Source organism: Diceros bicornis, chromosome 24 (assembly GCF_020826845.1).
Source record: "Diceros bicornis minor isolate mBicDic1 chromosome 24, mDicBic1.mat.cur, whole genome shotgun sequence".
In the NCBI taxonomy this organism is placed as follows: Eukaryota; Metazoa; Chordata; class Mammalia; order Perissodactyla; family Rhinocerotidae; genus Diceros; species Diceros bicornis.
In genome coordinates, this window is record NC_080763.1 from 22,892,739 (window position 1) to 22,911,456 (window position 18,718).

The 18,718-nt window shown below is 55.0% G+C and overlaps 1 protein-coding gene across 4 annotated transcripts; it reads right to left on the reverse strand.

Moving 5' to 3' along the window:
• Positions 1 to 17: 17 nt before the first annotated feature.
• Positions 18 to 18,030, reverse strand: RPS6KL1 (ribosomal protein S6 kinase like 1). Of its 4 annotated transcripts, none has more exons than XM_058567378.1 (12): positions 17,963 to 18,030; positions 16,704 to 16,766; positions 16,319 to 16,606; positions 14,913 to 15,037; positions 13,842 to 13,934; positions 8,219 to 8,266; positions 7,683 to 7,815; positions 5,914 to 6,522; positions 5,395 to 5,484; positions 5,155 to 5,237; positions 3,646 to 3,741; positions 18 to 1,108 (listed from the first exon to the last, which is right to left on the reverse strand). In XM_058567378.1, exons 1-12 carry the CDS (start codon positions 18,012 to 18,014, stop codon positions 1,076 to 1,078), a joined length of 1,713 nt encoding a protein of 570 aa, XP_058423361.1. In that variant the 5' UTR covers positions 18,015 to 18,030; the 3' UTR covers positions 18 to 1,075. The 4 variants fall into 4 exon arrangements, with proteins under 4 accessions (XP_058423361.1, XP_058423362.1, XP_058423359.1 ...); XM_058567376.1 differs by lacking the exon at positions 18 to 1,108 and adding an exon at positions 1,150 to 3,351; XM_058567379.1 differs by lacking the exons at positions 18 to 1,108; positions 5,914 to 6,522 and adding an exon at positions 1,149 to 3,351.
• Positions 18,031 to 18,718: the final 688 nt, after the last annotated feature.

Genomic DNA, 18,718 nt, shown 5'->3' on the forward strand with positions numbered 1-18,718 from the left:
GAGAGGCAGTTTTGTTCCTTCCTGCGTCATGGCCCTTAGGGAGTGGGGCCTTAGCTCTTCCTCTGCAGAACACAGGTCGGGGGAGGATGGACTATGGTGGAAACCAGCCCCAAGATGGTAGTACACAGTGGGGAAACGGCTGATGTCACCTCTGAGGTACTGCCTTTTGGGTCTGGATGCAATCATTGGAATTCCTTGGAGGATGGTTGAATGTGCACATCTTGTCACGAAAGCTACTGGACTTCATCGTTTTGTATCCAACTGCATCCAGGCCTGAGGCTGCTGACACTTGACACCTGCAGCCGTTTATTTAGTGCAGAGTGCCCAATTTGTATCTTGAGCGAGGAAGCTAGGCCTGGGGGGTGGGGTGAGGGGAATGGGTGGGGGCCAGTACTGAGTGCCTGCAGCATCCACTATGTCTTCACTATTCAGAACTTGTAACTAAAATATTTAAAGAAACTGATTTTAAATGCAAATTAAAGGGCAAATGTTCTCAAACAGGGTTCTTGCTTCTCTGTTCATTTTGGTTACTGAGGTTGTACAGGTCTCCAGCACTGTGATTGTCATTAGCATTGAAAGCCACGTAATGTCCCCTTGACTACCTGTTATATCTCAGACTTGAAATAAGTTAACACTGTACTAATTTGACAGAAGACCAGGAAAGTGCCCTGGCTTCCTTCCAGTGAGCTCCTCAAGCCTAGCAAGCCATATGCTTGAAGAGAAATTGGTTCCTAGCTTTGTGAAGCCCTTTCAAACACTAACAGACATTTGCATTTTTGTGGGGACTTGCATAATTTCTGGGATGGTTTGGGGAGAGGTGGGGCAACTCTTAGAATTTTGTATTTTGGACTTGATTGCCACATGTGTACCAAGGATGCTCAAAGTCATAACAAATGAGGGTAGATCACCTCCTGGGAGCAGTGGTCTGTGAGGGTGAGTGGACAAGGTTGGGAGCTTACCTAGACTGACTACAGGTGACAGGCATGCTGGTGTCTAGGCTTAAACACAGCCTGGTCTTTCCACACAGTCCCTGCCTGCTGATCTTGCTTGAAGTGATGCCATCTATATGAAGGTGTCACAAGAACGAAGTGGCTCCCAGAGGGTAGAACTAGAGTTGGTAGAAAAATTTTAGTTCAATGAAGGGAAAAATTGAAGAATTATCTATCAGGTCTGGGGCATGGTGCTAGAAGCTTTAATTTCTCTAGTACCTGCAAAGGAGGTATCCATGTTGTATCTTATACAAAGGAGGTATTATACTGCGGGACCACAGTATTCAAAGCTCAGGGCCTAGCAATGTGCCAGATGTGCAGTGTTTATTGCGTGGATGAGGTCCAGAAGTTCCAGAAGCAACTCGCACTTCATGCAGCAGTGGTTGGAAGTGGTCTGGCCTGACTTAAGGAGCGTAGCGGAAGGAACACAGCCGTGTGAACAGGCTCTGACCAGGTCCTATTATTAACCTCTTTGAACAGGAGCCACCATCCGTCTCAAGGGGTACCTGTGAGGATTAAACTGGTATTTCCCCAGGCACCATGACCCTCTTCTAACACTTCTCTTCCTACTTTATTTCCCCCAGAGCCCAGTGCCCCCTGCATGCCAGCACTTCCCCTCCAGCTCAAAGCTGCTCTGCAGGGCACAGGCTGGCATGCTGTTCACCACCAGCCCTGCTTCCTACTTCCTAAGCAGACTTCCAAGCTCATTCTTGACCATCATAGAGCTTCCCTGGGGGAGCCTTCCAATCTCACCCTTCAGGCAGGACCACTCTCATTGCATTAATGAGGAAAAGACACCATAGGCAACAGCAGGCTTTATTGCGGGGGACGGGAGGTAGGGGGACTGGTATGGGCAAGCCCCGGGGAAAGCCGGGACCATACACAGGCTGCACTTCCCCATGTCATCTCTGTCCCAGAGTCATCCTAAGGAACTGAGTGTCATGTGCTCCCCACAACCCAGGTCCCTACCCCCAGAGTTAGGGTTGGGCCTTCACAGCCTGACTGGAGGACAGCATCAGAGGCGCCACCTGGTGGTGCCGGAGACACACCAGTGAGAAGGAGTTGGGGGCAGAGCTGGTGGAAATTACTGTCTTAGGTGCCACGCCCCACTGACAGGGTGAGTCCTGAGAAGAAGAGGCCCCCAAACTTGGAGAGGGGGTTGTCTTTGGGGGTAACTACCCCAGGTCTTCAGAGACCAGAAACATCTTGCTTCTGGCTAAAAGCTTGGGCAATCGTTCCATGTGTTTTGTGGTTTCTCATTTCCAAAAGGGATGAAGTCACAGTGGGCAGTGAATTGAGTGGACCCTCAAGACTAAAATGCAAAATGGTAAACAGGACCAATGTCCGAGAAGGGAATCCTAATGGGTACAACTTATTTTAGTGGTTTCAGCCTGGAGGCTGAATTGTGGTCTCCTCTCAGACCTGTGGGGCAGGTTCCCCTTTCTCTCCACACCAGTGGGCTAGCTGCGGAAGGGAGCTCTTGATTCTGTTTTCAGAATTGCTCTAAATGGCAGAGCTGTGCATCCCTCCCTCTCCCCATTCCTTCTTATCCTTATTTTCCTCCCCTCCCTTCCTTTTGCTCTCCAAAGTCTGAAATCACAAGTGGGTCATCCTGTCCCCCACTTCACCCCATGCCCCCTACAGACTTCTTCCCTGCTTTCCAGCCTCCCCACCCCCTGCAGGAGTAGCCTGGTAGAAGAGGCCCACTAGTTGCATGGCTAAAATGACCAGCCAGGGCAGCCCTGTTGTGAGTCCACTGAGCCAGTGGACCAGTGTCCTGAGATGAGTCTCTGAAGATGTCCCAAGTGGGGCACATAGCAGATAGTGAGTCACAAAACCTTGTGGTCAGCTCAGCAGGTGGTTGGTAGTTCAGAGCTAATGCAGCGGAAGGCACCCTTTAACAAGGTAGATCTGTGTTCAAGGTACAGGGTGTGTGTTCAACAGGTATCTGTTGACTGATGGGTGGAGGGATCCAAGCTGCCTAGCAAGATGAGATCTCCCTGTCCCTCCACCTCAGGAGTGACTAGAAAGGATTTCTCCAAGAGCTGGCTGGGAGACTCCCTAGGTCCTTCCTGGGCAGTGGTGATGATTACTTCTGAGGCCCATGGGAGGGGCCTGAGCAGGAAAAGCAACTGGCCTGCATTCTTTGCCTGAGGGCCACTGATTACAGGGGCCAGCTCTGGGTGAAGGCAAAGAGAAGAGAGGTGATCCAGACCAGTCCAGATGCTTCCATTGCCCACTCCACCCCCTCTTACCCCACTAGTTTGCTCCACTGGATGGTACTGAAAAATGGGTGGGACTTGAGTTTGTTGACGCCGCCTCCTCCAGCGCCCAGGCGCCGAGTGGGATCAAACTGCAGCAGCTGCGGAGAAAGGCCCCGTCAGCACTCAGCAGGCCTTCCCGGCCCCATTGCTGAGGCCTGGGCTGACCTCCAGGGAGCCCAGTCTCCTGGGGCTCACTCTCTGCCAGCCCAGTTTTACCCTGGGGGACATTGGTGGTGTTTGGCCACCAACATACAGAAATTTATTGTCCCTATTACCCTCCTGCACCCACATCAGACATCTAGTACGCAGCACAGCTTGTTCACACACAGGGTTCTACCCTCCTAGCGCCCGCCCACAGGCCAAGCGACCTCCCTGGGCTGGCTGTACCTCACCTCTCTCAGCAGGGAGGCCGCTGGGTGACTGAGCCACTCGGGCAGCTGGAGCTGGGTGTGCGGCTGGATTCCTGAGGGGTGGCTCTGGGACAGTGTCTGGAAAACACAGGGAGGGGTCTCTGAGGAGACAACCCCAGGAAAGTCTGTACACTCCAGTGGCAGCCAGGGTTTTATTTATCCCCGTGTCACATCCCATGGGGATGATGATCATGTTATGTTGATCGTGGCCTTTTGCTTTGCATCTGCTGTGTGCCAGGCTGTGGAAGATGCCTGCCATCCATTATCCATAATTTCCACAACAAGCCTCAAAGTAAGTATTAGTATCCCCATTTTAAAGACAGGAAGCAGGCTCAGAGAGGTAAAGGGACTTGTGCTGAGTTCAGGGTTTGAACCCAGGTCCCTCTGGCTCTAAGCTTGCTAGAAGCCTCGACCTTGGGTTGCAATCAGGGCAGGCACTCTATTAGGAACAGCACTGGAACTTGTGTCCTTATAGAAAAAAAGTCTCCACAGGCAGCTCATTTGACAGCAGGCCATGGCATGCTACCGTCAGGGCCAAGGCAGAGCTGAGACAAGGGAAGACCTCTCTATGCTCCAGAAGGGGGCAGCTGTGGAGAGCAGAGAGGTCTGTCTGGAGGTCAGGAAGAGCTGCAAGAAGCAACTGGGAGGAAGTCAGGAGCCCTGGGCTAGGCAGGCGGCGGGAGACCGAGAGGAGAGAACCACTGTCTGGGGATATTTGCAGCCAGGGCTCTCAGAGGCCCCGGCTATGGGACAAAAGCAGGAGGGAGCCAGCATGGACTGGTTGGATCTGGACTTCAGGTCACACTGCATCCACTCCTCCCATTTCTTGCTCAGATGCAGTTTGGCCTCTCCCTTTCTGCCGGACCTAACCAGCCCTGGGTGCAGTGCTGAGTTCACGGGGGAGGACAGAGGGCAGAGGCTGCCAGCCTGAACAAGGGTGTTTGCAGGGGGAACCCTGAGCTCTTGGCCGACCCAGGCTGCACAGAGCAGCTGCTGGCCTGCATGAAGGAGGCCCTCTCTCTTGTCCTCCAACCAAAGTCTGGGGGTTACAGCCCAGAAGGGTGTGGATGGGAGAGTGAATAGTGGGGAGAAGAAGCTCAGGGGAAGAGTAAGTGGCGTTCCAGGGAAGAAGGGCTGTGTCAAATCCCACCCTCCCACCAGACCTAGGCCCGAGCATTCTCTTCCAGAAACCTTCCCTGACTATTCCAACTCAACTTTCATTCATATAAGTTGACAGTCTCACTAGCTATAGCCACTAGTGTGGTGGAGGTGCTAAATGTGTCCATGGCCTTGGTGGGAGTGGATTTCTGTGTCTCTCATGGCCTGTGGGGGCAGCTGGAGGGACAGCTGTGTTGGCAGGACACCTGGCCCAATGGCCAGGTCTTGGAGACCCGGCAGCCCTAGCCCCAACACTGGCTGGTTGGACTAAGCCCAGCCCGTCCCGCACTCAGTGATACCCCCCAGGGCTCCACACCCTGCCCAGCTACTCACCATTCCAGTCAGCAATTCATAAAGTAGAGACCCAAAGCTCCACCAGTCACAGGCTTCTGTCAGCTCAGAAATCCCTCCCACCTCTGTGGGAACAAGAAGGCACATGTCCCAGCCTCAACCAAGAGGGCAAGTCTCCACTCTACTCATCCCACCCAGACACGGCCCATTCCCTCAGCCTCCAGCTCAGCCCGCACCAAGGCACCCAAGATCTAGGGGCTCCCAGGCCCGCTCCCTTCTTGCCTGGGGCGCTGTAGAGGTTGTCCAGAGCCTCCCTGCAGCATTGGGGCTCCACTTCTGACCACTGGCCAAAATACGTGAGCCGGATGTGACCTTCCATCCAGTGTGTGCAGGGCAGAATAAGGGGGACAAAAATTGCAGTTAGTCACTGTTGAGCAGCTGGTATGCGGGAGGGTACTCCAGGGATCCCCCCAACAGTCACAAGGCAGGAGCCAGGGACTGCACTGGGCAGAGCCTCCCTAGGGGCATAGCCCCCGGAAGCAACCAGGTATTCATAGCAACTGCTGCCCTGGACTAGTAGCGGGAAGGGACTTGTTTCCCAGGCTCAATCTTGGCCAACCAGACCAGCAGAGTTCTGCGTGAAAGGGCTGGGGGAGGCAGGACAAGAAGCAGACAGCCCCTGCGGTCCCGTTGACTTTGGGGAGCTCTTGTTCTCTGTCTTGGGGCTTTGGGAGCCCCCATCTGAGGGGTGGGGTAGGGTGAGGGTGGCCTACTCCCCTCCCCCAGGCCTGGGGCACCTACCTGCCTGGTCCAGGAGCAGGTTCCGGGGATTGAGGTCCCGGCACAGCACCCCCTGCTCGTGCAGTGCCTCCAGGGCCACCAGCGTCTCAGCCGCCCACTGCTTCACCTGCTCTTCCCTCACACTCCAGGTGCCCCCGCCACACCCCAGGCTGGCCCCATCCGCTGAGTGGCGGCTCTGACCTCTGCCTCTGCCACAGCTCTCCAGCACCTGGCCGGCCCCCTTGCGAACCCAAGGGAGCCCCCAAGAGGACCCCATGTCAAGGCTCTGGCCAGGTCCCCGCCTGGCTTGGAAGTGCAGGCGGCCACTTGGGGCCTTCGGAAGGTCCGAGGAGCAATTAGTACTAGTCCTGGCTGAGGGTTCACCTTCAGCCTCTCTCTGGGGTCTGATGGATGGGGCCTCCCTGGCTGGGGGGAGGCTCCGAGAAGTCCATGGAGGCTCCAAGGGGATTCTGTCCTGCAGGTGTGTGTGGCCCAGGGGGAGCAGCGCTGGCGTCCCGAGGCTGACGGGGGAGTTGAGCTGAGCCTTCATCCTTTCCAGGCTGGAACCAGACCTGAGCCCAGACTGTTGGGGGCACGCCTGGGAGAGCAGGTGGGACCAGAGAGTGCCTCCTGGGCCATGCAGAGGGAGCGGCAAGCATGGGGGCAGGGGAGAAGAAGAGTGTGGACACCAGGTCCCTGTCCCATTCCTGCCTCCCCTCTGTCTTGGGTAGGGACCCTCTGCCTTCCAGGTCCTCACCTCTGCTCCCTCCCTCCCTCAGCCTAGCATGCCCTCTCCCTCCTCTGGACTCACCTAGAGGACCCAGCCTCACAATATGGCATGAAATAGGTGCTTAACCCCTAAGGAGATGTAAATTACTGTTAATGTCCTTGGTTTGGGTGGTGGGTTCACTGGTGTTCAATATGCTATAATTTTTTTTTTCTTTTTTAGGGAGAATAGTATAATAAAATTTAAGTAAGTAAAATAAAAGGCCAGGCATGGACCTGTGATGACTATATGTCATGACCGAAGGATGTGTACCTCATTAAAAAAAAAATCATCAGGGCCGGCCCCGTGGCTTAGCGGTTAAGTGCGCGTGCTCTGCTGCTGGCCGCCCAGGTTCGGATCCCGGGCGCGCACCAATGCACTGCTTGTCTGGCCATGCTGAGGCCACATCCCACATACAGCAACTAGAAGGATGTGCAACTATGACATACAACTATCTACTGGGGCTTTGGGGAGAAAAAGGGAAAAAAAAAAAAAGGAGGAGGATTGGCCATAGATGTTAGCTCAGAGCCGGTCTTCCTCAGCAAAAAGAGGAGGATTGGCATGGATGTTAGCTCAGGGCTGATCTTCCTCACACACACACACACAAAATCATCACTCTAATAGGTGATCAATGAATGTCTGTTATGTGCCCCAGTTCCTCTCCTTAGAGCTTCAGTCACCGCCACATCACATGGCCGTTCTTAGGGAAGGGTACAGACTAGAAGAATGAAGAGAGCCAAGACTGGAGAAAATGGTAACAAAGAGGACATCTGCATAAATGCTCTCTCGCCTGGCCAGGATGTCATCCTCCTCCTCAGGACATCCCCTGTCCCCTTGACACCACACAGAGGCCCATAAGAGCCCGATCCTGCCATCATCCTCCAGAACGCCTCGGTCCCCTGGCAAGTGCTACACATCTGGGGCAAGTCACCCTCCTCCCCAGGGCCTAGCATTTTAAGAGGATGAAAGAGGATAACATCCCAAAGGCCTGAGGCGCTGACAGAGGCCCCTCAGGCCCCCTCACCTTGCACATGCTCCAGGTGCAGGAAGATGGAGTCCTCACTCACAAAGTACCGCAGCAGCTTGGTCATGTAGGGGACACCATGCGGGATGATGGTCAGCCGCTCCCGGCTTGCCACATGGCACCTGGACAGGCTCTGGGGTGGGGGCAGGGCAGGCAGATCAGCTGGGGACAGGCCAGAGGCTGCTCTGCTAGGGGATGTTCCAGCCCTGGCTTCAGGGGCAACTGGATAAGGGATCGGAGCCACCTCGAGGAGCAACTGCCTCCCCCAGTTCCTGACCTGGCCCTCACCCCTATTTACACCATGGAATCCAGGTCCTCCACCCTCCGGGCAAAGGATGACGCAGGATGTGTGTGTCTGCCTGTGTGGAAGGCAGGGGGCATGCTCAAGGGCAGAACAAGCAGCTTTTGGATTTGGAAGGAGCAGGGACTTCAGATACAGGTTCTGGGTTGGGGGTTCCTCAGAGGGTGGGGGTCCCAGGAGCTCTGAGAAAGTCCCAAGGGGAATGCAGAATGGCAGGGGGCTGGGCGGCACCTGCCTTCACCACGAAGGTCCCTCCAGTCGCTGGGTCCTGGACCAGCTGCACCTGCCGAGGTCCAAGAGGCAACAGTCAAGGCACATGCTAGTTCCTGGGGTTCCAGGGCCCCAGCACCAGCCCCCCAGGTTCCTCCACTGAGGCCAACTCACTCCACGGGCAGGGCAGAGAGGGCAGTTTTGGTGGTGCAGAGTATGCCCCCTGCCCCCGCAAGCTGACATCTATCCTGTCCTGCTCATCCACCCTTGTTAGACCTGCAGATCTTAGCTCCGGTGCCACCTCCTCCAGGATGCCTTCTCAACCCTCAGGTCGGGCTGGGGCCCCTAATCTGTCTTCAGCGTTCTCTGGGCTCACCCTGAGAGGAGCGCTGTCACACTACATCTAGTTTCCTGTCTCCCCACTGGATTGTGAGCTCCGTGAGGGCAGGGACCACACTGTCCAGCTCTGCATTCCCAGAGCCCTGCACAGCGCAGGGATGTAGTAGGTGCTTCACGCACGTGTGGTGAGTGGTCCATCCTGCAGAGTTGGAGGGTGTCATGGCTGGAAGGGACCTCAGAGCCAGTCACCTTCTCTGATCTCTAGTTTTACAGGTGAACAAGCTGAGGCTCTGGGGAGTGTGGCACCAGATCACCCACAGGCTGAGCTGGGCCGGGAACACACAGCCTTCACATGCTCCTTCAGGTCTCTTCCTCTGCCCGCTCCACCCCTTCTTTTAAACTGTTTCTCCTTGGAGGCTGTCTTTGAGCAACAGGCTCCTTCTCCTGTTGCTTTGGGCTAGAGGCAGGGGTCTGCCAACTGCTGGTTCAGGGCCTTGTTTGGAGTTGGGCCCGGACTCATCTCCGTGGTGAGCAGGGGTGGACCCCAGCCATAGGAGAGGGCACACCAGGTGTGTTGGGGCAGGAAGGCAGAAGATTCGGCCCAGATGAGGGGCAGGTGAGGGCAAGACCGGCACCCTGGTGTTGTGACTCCTCGGCCGTCTGCCTGTCCTGCAGTCACTCCCCATGGTGGCGGGTGAGAGCCCGGCTCTGAGGCCAGGCCACTGGGCAGTGATGAAGGCTGCAGCCTGGGATTGGGGTGGGAAAGGGGCACTGGGTTTAGCTCTTGGGCGAGTGAGATGATTTTCTCATCTACCAAACAGGAATTATAAATGCCCACCTTCCCTCATCCCTGGTTTGTTGAGACCACAAATGGGAAGGCCCTTTGTGAATGTAAAGGCTGTGAGAATGGCAGTTTTCACATTTGCCAAATCACATTGCCTCTCTGGACCTTATTCTTCTTAACTGCAAAGTGGGGTCATGGCAGTGCCTCCTTCGGAAGGTCATTAGGAGGATTCTAGCAAAGCAGATAACTCAAGAATAGCTGCAGCCTGTGCGTGCCATCCAACATGCCCTCAATAATCTGTCGTGATGATGATTATTGTAGAGAAACCCCACAGTGGCTATAGAGCCCTTACTCCGTGCTAGGCACTTTATATAGATTATTTAATTTTATTCCCATAGCTCTACCAGGTGAGTGTTACTAGTGACCTATTTTATTGATGAAGAAATTGAGGTTCAGAGAGGTTCTGTTGCCTGTGGTCCCACCGCTAAAAAGTGGTAGAGACAGGATTTGAATCCAGGCAGGCTGATCCCGGAGCCCTGGAGACTTAACTGCAACTGGGGGCACAACCAGGTGACCTTGGCACGTGTCTTCCCCTCTGGGCCTCAGTTTCCCCATCATCAGAGAAATGAAGGTGGTGGACTAGATGAGCGCCAGGGCCCTTCCTGCAGCAGGAGTAAGGCATCCTTTCTGACCACCAGAGGTCTCTCCTCCCACAGCCAGAGCCTGGCCCCAGCTCCTTAACTAAATTCGTGCAATGTTTAAAAAAGAAAGGAAGAAAACTCTGGGGTCATTTAGGAGAACAGAGTTTCCCACAAGTATTGACACACTGGATAATTCCCCACTGTCCCTCGCCAAGTGGGATTCCCTACCACCTTGTCCTGGGCAAGGCCTTCTCATTGACAGAGTCCAAAACAACAGCAGTGAAGGTTGGGGAAGCACGAAATAAAACTTGATCAGTACATTGAAACAAATGTGTTAATATATACCTAAACCTACCTACCTACAAAGAATTAGACCAAAACGTTAACAGTAATTGTCTTGGAGTTAGGTAGGATGGTGGGGAATTTTTTTTTTTTTTCTGTTTCATTACATCTGCAAACAGTTGTGGAGGGAGCATTTCCCCATTACATCAAGCAAACAAAAAAATCCCCTTCCCCTTTTGCTCAATACTATAACAGACAGAGCACCAACTCATCACTTGAACTCTATGAACCTCAGTTTCATTCTCGGTAAGACAATTATTAAAATGTAGCACTGTCCAATAGAACTTTCTGCCATGATGGAAATATTATATATCTGCACTGTCCAATACAGAAGCCATTAGCCATATATGGCTATCAAGCCCTTGAAATGTGCTGGTGCAACTGAGAAACAGAATACTTATTAATTTTAATTTAAATAGTCTTATGTGCATAGTGACTACTATATTGCATTGCACAGTATAATGGTTTTTTCCCCAGGGCAACTGAGAGGGTTTAATGCAACAGCTTTGCAAATAAGAACGTGACTTATGAATGTCACGTGAATATTGCAACTGGAAAGTGGAAGGCAGTCCTGGGTGCCTGCTCTCACCTTCCTACAAAGGGAAATCTTTTTTTTAAAAACAGAAACCCACTGAGTTCTTGAATGTGGGGACAATTAAAGCTTTGGTGAAACACGTTAGCCCTTTCTTTAAAAATGCCCAAACTAGGGGCCAGCCAGGTGGCATAGTAGTTAAGTCCACGCATTCTGCTTTGGCAGCCCAGGGTTCACAGGTTCGGATCCTGGGCGCAGATCTACTCACCGCTCATCAAGCCATGCTGTGGCAGCATCCCATACACAAAATAGAGGAAGATGGGCACAGATGTTAGCTCAGAGCTAATCTTCCTCAGCAAAAAGAGGAGAATTGGCAATGGATGTTAGCTTAGAGCCAGTCTTCCTCACCAAAAGAAAAAAAAATGCCCAAAGTATCAAAATCCCAGGAGGAATCTCTCATGGAGCAAATAAGTCCAAAAGTTTTGAAACATGTTCTCAAACTCCAAGGCCCACAAGGGCCAGGCATGTGAGCCAAGTGGGCAGGGGGGGACAGGAGAGACCAGAGGGCTGGTGCCCCAGTAAAGCAGGCAGCCCCTCCTCCACTCCCTGCTTCCAGGCAGGAGTGTGAGGCAGCATTTCCAGATCCTCCGATTTTTCAGAAGAAGCAGGAAATCTGGACTTCTATATGAAACCTGCCAATTTTTAAATGTTGGTAACTAATAATAACAAAAAAAGCACCCTTGTGTTTGAGCCAAAAAACAAGAAGTGACTTGGGTGGCTTTTTTCTTCCCCGTCCCTGACTCAGAGCCTGGCTCCTGAACAAGGCTCACCAAACACGAGGCTCAGCAAATACGCGGCTCAGCAAATACGCGGTGATGTCTCCCAGGCCCCCCACACTCCTTGAGAGCAGACCCCTGGGTATCTGGCCAGCTGCTTACCTAGTCCCTGAGCCACCCACCTCGCTGTTCCCTGCCACCCCCTAGCCCTGCCAGTATCTCTTCAACCCCTAGAAACCCCCTCCCCAGCCCAGTTAACCCTAACAACTGGGCATCTTTGAGGGCACTCAGGCTTCCTGAGTGAACCCTCTGCTCCTCCCTGGCTCTGCAGGCTGCTGCTGGCTGGCAGTGCCCTCCTGCCTGAATCTGCCTGGGCAGAGCTATGGAATGGAACACTGTGACAGCACATCCAGGCCTGGCTGCAGGGACTGGGACCCACTGGCCTTAGCACCTCTCCTAATTTGGGGAAACTGGTGTTCCTGGCTTGGAAACGACACAGGAAAGGAGGCAAGATCTCAGGAGGGAGGTGGAGTAGGTAAGTTGAGTGCCCAAGAAAGGATGAAAAAGGAAAGAACAGCAAGCTCCAGACAGAATGGTTGAACTTGGCCTTAATCTGTGCTTTCCATATGCACAGGCCTCAGAACACTGGACTCTGAAATGAAAATGCTTTGCATATGCGTGTCCTGGGGTTAAACAAATTCGGGGAATTCTGTCATAGACCTCCCTCTTGGAAACTCATGGTGTACATTTGCATCCTAAAAGCTCTGAAAACTCCTATAATTACAAAAACTAAGTAACGTAACTTTAACTCACTGTTTCCCAGACTTGCTTGACCCGGAACCCCTCTCTCCATAACAGGTATGGTTCCGTGGGATCCCATATGGGTAAATGGTGGTGGCAGTCACCTCCCCAGCCTGTCTGTGGGAGGACTGTGCTTGGCTGAGCCACGCGGACTAGTGCAGCGGGAAGGCCCGCGCAGATGGAAGCTGGCTGGGCCTTGCCTGACAGACTGGGGCCTGTTCCAGGGACCTGGGAGAAGCAGCTGGAGCAAAGCTGGGGGACGGGAAGGCTGCAGGCCTCCCGACTTGCTCTTGTCACCAGCATTTAGAGCCATCACACATGTATCAAATGTTTTAGCGTGTGCCAGGCCTTTCCCAAAAATTATTTCATTTGCGTTCCCACATCACCCCATGGGGGAAGGATTCTCCCCCTACTTACAGATGAGGAAACCAATGCTCAGAGAGCGGAAGGGACTTGCCCGTGGTCATCCTGTGCATTGCCCAGACACCATCTCATCCTCTGGCGTGTGAGGAAGCACACAGTCGTCTCCTTTTCTCTGTGGGCTCCCAGGCCCGTTAAATCCCCCAGCGAATGTTTAAATTACAGACTCCCGGGCTTGACCCTAGAAATTCTGACTCGACAGGCCTAGGGTGGGACCTGGGCATCTGTGTTTTTAGGAAGCTCCCCAGGTGATTCTGATAAATAGCCAGTTTGAGAAAGAATGGCTTTAGTGACTCCTCAGGTATTCCTGGTTGGGGCCGAGGGCAATCGAATGTGGCCTCAAATCTCATTTGACCCAACCATATGTCCTTCTGATTCTTCCATTCTAATGAGTATTCCAGGTATGGGTTGGGATGTCAGCTCCTGTCTGCCCGGAATCAAGGGAAGGGGTCCCAGAGGGGGACAGGATGAGGGTGGGGGTGCCAAGGGAGAAGGGGCAGAGCTGCCAAGGCCCTGGACAATGCACCAGCCAGCTTGGACCCTCTGCTGGACAGGTTTCTGGAGATGAGCACATTCCCACCACAAGAACTTCTTGGCTGTGCCTGGTGGGGAGACTGTTGGCCGCAGCCCTGGGGTGCAGAGTGAGGGCCTGTGGGAAGCAGGAAGTGGGAGTGGGCAGGGCAGTGCATGCTGGCAGGGTGCCCTGGGCACAGCTTCTCCTGTGGCTTCTGTCTTGAATCTCCGAGGAAGCGGTTTTCTGTGTCTGAGCTGGAGGGCCGTGTAGAGGGGCCTTCTGCCTCTTCTGTTCCCGTTTCCTTTCTAGGACCTGACTGTGTGTACTGAGGTGGGGGAGGGGTGGGGAACTGCTGGACACAGCTGCTCTCCTCCTCTTGGACCCTCTGACCCCTTTCCAGCCCCCTCTGGAGGAGTAGGGGGTAGCTGCTCTCTCCCCACCCGCCGCCCCCAATCGCACACACCATCTCCTCCCACACCGCAGGTGTCTGCTCACTCACCTTCTCGATGACCCCGACCACCCTGCAGCCCCTCAGCTGCTCCAGGGCAGAGCTCAGTGTGCGGATGGGCCGGAGCCTCAGGCTGCTGAAACCCTGGAGGTGGGAGACAGGCCATGTAGCCTCAGGGCCCAGCCCTCCTCAGCCACTGCCTTCTCATCAGGCAGCGGGCAGGGCCTCTGGCTGCCAGGAGAGCAGTGGCCACAGCAGGCAGGACTGGGGTACAAGCAGACCTCACCTCATAGGGACAGGCTGAGTGGAGAAGCTGGCCCTGACAGGTGGGGGGCCCACACTGGTCCAGGGTGGCCACACGGCCCTCTTCACTCAGCCCCCGCCCAGCCATCCTCCAAGGCCCAGGGAGTTCTCGAGGCTTCAGAAACACTCTCTTGAAAGCCCCATCCACAGGAGGCAGATGCTCCCGGGGGTGGGCAAGTAACCTGGGAACATGTGGGTCTCAGGGAACACGCCTCAAAGACCAAGGCATGTGGCCCAGCCACCTGCTTTGGGGAAAAGCAGCTTATAAGATGCAGCGAGCCTAGGAGGTATCTGTGTGCATGTCTGTGCCCACCTGTGGGTGTGAGAAGTGTGCGTGCATTTTCAACCCTCTCTGAGTGCCCACTGGTTAGGAAAAGCCATACGGGGAGAGTACTTGTGCACATTTGTGTCATGCTTGCGTTCACATGTGTGTGTGTGTGTGTGCACGTGGGCATTCATGCTCCAGATACTCACTGGGGCCCATTCAAACACAAACAGATCTGGGAGACTGAGCGTGAACACACGGGAGCATGTGTACGAGCCGTGTGTGAGGGTGGGGAGATGTGTGCATGTACTCTGTGAGGGCGCGACACTGGACTGGAGATGATTCACTAAGTGTCTGAAAACGAATGAACTAAGGAGGGTGTGGGGGAGAGAGGGAGCCAGAGGCCAGCAGGAGGGACAACCCCGGCACCCACCACGGCCGCCCTGCCTTGCAGCCCAGGATGTGAGGAGAGGGCTCTCTGGCCTTGGGTAGGGGTGGGGAGCTCAGCTATCTCCCCTCAGAACCCCCAGGCCTTTGGGGAAGGGTCTCCTCACCGTGCCAGGGCTGCTTCCACTGCCCAGTGTCCTCTGCAGGTGACAGTTGAAGATCTCCTCTGCCCGCCGCAGGTACTTGGTAATTTTCAGCTTTACAGCCTCACGTCGCTCCTTGTTGGGGTCAACTATAGGGGGAAAGGGGTCCCCAGGACCCACCCCCCGTCTTAGAGGGTTGGGGTTCCGGCTCCCCTTGGCTGTCCTCTGCCCTCCACAGGAGACAGCACCTCTTTCTGAGGCTGGTCAGCAGATTCTGACCCCACATCTGTTCTTGAGCCCGTCCTCCGGGTGGGAGATCAGCAGGGGAGGAGGAAGAAGGCAGATGGCAGGAGAGGTTGGGAATCGCCATCACCCCTCAGCCCACAGCTCTTCACAGTTGGCCCCCACCACCTCGCTGGCTGCCACCACACCCTGGGCAGGGACAAAGTGGGGATTTCCATGTCCATTTCCAGAGAAGGAGACAGAAGCTCCCAGAGACCACACCTTCTTCCATCTCTGAAGCCCAAGAAAAAGGCCAGAGTGGGGATTAGGATTGGGGGACAAAGAAATTCACTGGACAGGCTTGAAGCCCAGGCGTTGAGGGGTCTCATCAGCAGGAAGGTGGAAAGCGTGAATCAGGGCCCGACTCTCCCCCCAGCCTGGCCACCACAGCCCTCAGGGGCTCAAACTGGCCTCAGGGCCAGGCTCTTCCCAGCTTGGAAATGCCTGACTGCTCTGCACAGGCCTCCCCTCTCACCTCTAGGCCTTTGCTCTTCCCCCTCTGGAGTACTACCCAGCCCTTCAGCTGGACAATGCGCCTATCGCTCTTCAGTGCTCAGATTAGAGTTCTGACTTCTAGAAAATACCCTCTGCTGGTCCAACCTGGCCTCAGTTTCCCTCTTCCCTCCCTTCACTTCCTCCTCATTGCTCTTCCCACCTGGGACTATAACTGTCCATCATCAACTCATCACTCTCCCCCAGTCTAATGTAAGCCCCAGAGAGCAGAAGCCCAGCCCAGCCCCAAGGGCAGGCAAGCAGAATGGGTCAAGCGCCCAGCCCCTGAATCCAAAAATGTTCAAACTCTGCTTTGCCACTGCATAGCTATGGAACCTTAAGCAAGCTACTTAACTGCTTTGTGCCTCAGTTTCCTCATCTGGAAAGTAGGAATAAAAACAGTTCCCATATAGTTGGAACTACATGCAACAACATATACAGTAATTTCTATTGCTGTGAGGCTCAAACGAGTTAACACATGTAAAGCCCTTAGACCAGGGCCTGGTGTAGAGGAACTGCTAGCTATTATTATTGTTCTTCACAGGGGCCCTGCAGGACCACCATAGAGCTCTGTGCACCTAGCACAGATGGACGGATGACGGGACGAGCCCCCCGTTGGCCCTTCCCCACCGGCCCCTGCCCAGCCTGGCCCTCACCGTGCACGCCGCGCAGCAGGACATCTACGCCGTTCTGGTAGTGGTTGAAGGCCGCCTCGTAATCCTCACTGACATCGCGCTCCAGGGCCAGTCGGATCTGCGTGGCTGCATCCACCAGGTAGTCACGTTTCGTCATCTCAGGTGCCCCTGGAGCCACCTGGCTGCGAATCTGCTCCAGATACACACGGGCCTGGGACCGTGCATGCGAGCAGGGCTCAGGCTCCAGGCCAGGGCCGGATGGGCACTCGTAGGCCACCAGGCTCATGGCTGCTGCCCTGCGGCTGCAACCTGGAATGAACAGATGCAATAGGGAGGACCCAGCTGGGAACAAAACCCCATCTGCACCCTGGTTTCCCCCAATGAATATTGGGAGTCTAATACTCACCTCCAAGGGCTGGAGGGATCAGAGCTAATGTGGGTAATGTCCCTTCCCTGAGCCAGATCGTTTCTAAGTGGTGGTGGCAACAGAATAATAACATGCTTGGGGCTCTTCTTTTCCATTCAAATGCAGTTCAACAAGTATTTCTGGAGCACCTACTCTATGTTGAGCCCTAGAGAGAGCTGAGGACATTCGTGGCCCAGAGCTGCCTTCAACGGGCCTTCACAGAGCAAACTGGTGTCTAGTACACGGTGAACATATGGAGGCCACACACTCTGAGGCCGAGGCAGGGACCCTGGGCTCAAAGGCCATTCCTCACACTGTTCCCTCCATCCTGCCTGTTCTGCCCTCCCTACTCCACCTGGGGGAATCTCATTATCCTTCAGGGTTCAGCTCAGTGGCACCTCCCGGAACAGGATGGATTGTCCCTGCTTTATTTCGCTTCCCTTGGTGCTGAGGTCAGTGTGGTCAGCAAGTGAGGACCCCCCACGGAGTGCAGCAGAGAGCTGGGCACAAAGCCAGGCCTTAAAGCCTATGGGCAAATGAAATGACTGAATGGCAGATGCTGGATGGAGTTAGAGGAAGGAGGGCCAACCCAGCCCTAGGGAGGGGATGGCTCTGTCCTCCTGGCTCCATCTCGGTCCGTCTCTGAGAAGGCCAGGAGGCCACGTGGCCTCCAAGGACTTGACAGCAGCTCCTCCCTGAACAGTGTGTGACACAAGTGGCCAAAGGGGTAAGAGCAGGGCTCAGAGAGAGGCCAGCAGAGTTGCCTCTGCTCTCTCAGGCCCTGCTGGGACGGCAGGGACAGATTTCCAACACAGGCCATTTCTGCCTCTCTGGAGAGAGGGAGGAGAGAACAGATGGCGAGTGGGGCGGGGAGGGAACCCACACACCCAGGCCAGCGGTGAGCTGAACCCTGGCCAGGAGGTGGAGGGAGGGAGGCGGGATGCCGCGCCCTCTCTCCTGGGCCCAACCACCCGGGAGCTGCAGCTCGGGGCCTGTATTGGCAGCGCCAAGGCCGATGGGCTGGACTGCTCGAGTCAGGCCCCGGCTTCAGGGGCCACCGCGCCGGGCCGGGTCCTGCGGGGCAGAGCCGCATGGCCACGTGTGGTTACAGAAAGCGGCGCGTCCAGCCCTGGAGTCCCCGGCACACAAGGTGCACCGCCCGCGGGGGTCAGGCCGAGGAAGGCAAGTGGGGGAGTGAGAGGAGGGGGCATCCTCCCCAGGGGGAGGGGAATGGAGGAGGAGCCGGGCAAACACTGTACCTGCCCGAGCCAGGAGCTCGGTCTGCGCGGCCAGATCTACTCCAGCCGCCATCGTCCCTTCACCCCCGCAGGGGACCATGAACCGCGGGCGGCGCCTTGCGCCCTCCAGCCAGGTGCAGGGGTCTGGCCGGATGCAGCGCGGCCATTGGCTGCAGATGAGCTCATCCTCTATCCGTTAGAATGAACCACCAATCAGCGCCCAGCTCGGCTTCTGCCGGCCCTTAAAGCCGCAGCGTCCGGGGTGCGGAGTGCAGGAGCGTGGGTGAAGGGCTGGGCGGGGCGGGGGGTAGGAGTGTTGCGGGGAGGAGGTCCGTAATCACCCAGCGATGCGGGAGGGGCTGCTTCAGAAATCTAGGCCGACCAAAAAGCACAAATGCCACTTCCAGGACTTTTCTCATTCGTTATCTCATTCATTTATTCAACTATTTAATAATTATGTATTGAGAGACGACTATGCAAGAAGAGCTTGATGCTGAGGTACAGCGATGGAGGAGACGGTGTTTGCTCGTGTCCTCTTGGGGTTTACAGTCTAGTGAGGGATATAGAGATTAAAGAACTAAAGAATACAGTTGCTGTTTCGTCCCCACTGTGATCAGAGTTGTGATAGAGAAGCACCACAGGGGCTTTGAGACTTATAACAAGGGGAGTGACCTCGTCTGGGGTCAGAAGGCTTTGGAGGAAGTGATATCTCAACCCAGAACAGAGACCTCCCTGCACCCTAATGCTGCCTGGACTCACACTGTCCTTCGCTAGTGC

Excerpts from the sequence above, each read along its gene's own strand:
- RPS6KL1 (XM_058567376.1), bottom strand. The coding sequence starts at position 18,014 with ATGGCGGCTGGAGTAGATCTGGCCGCGCAGACCGAGCTCCTGGCTCGG. Across the intron at positions 8,267-13,841 it reads TGGTCGGGGTCATCGAGAAG|GTGCAGCTGGTCCAGGACCC; the intron begins GTGAGTGAGCAG and ends GGACCTCGGCAG. Across the intron at positions 6,523-7,682 it reads GCACCTGGAGCATGTGCAAG|GAGGCACTCTCTGGTCCCAC; the intron begins GTGAGGGGGCCT and ends TGCATGGCCCAG.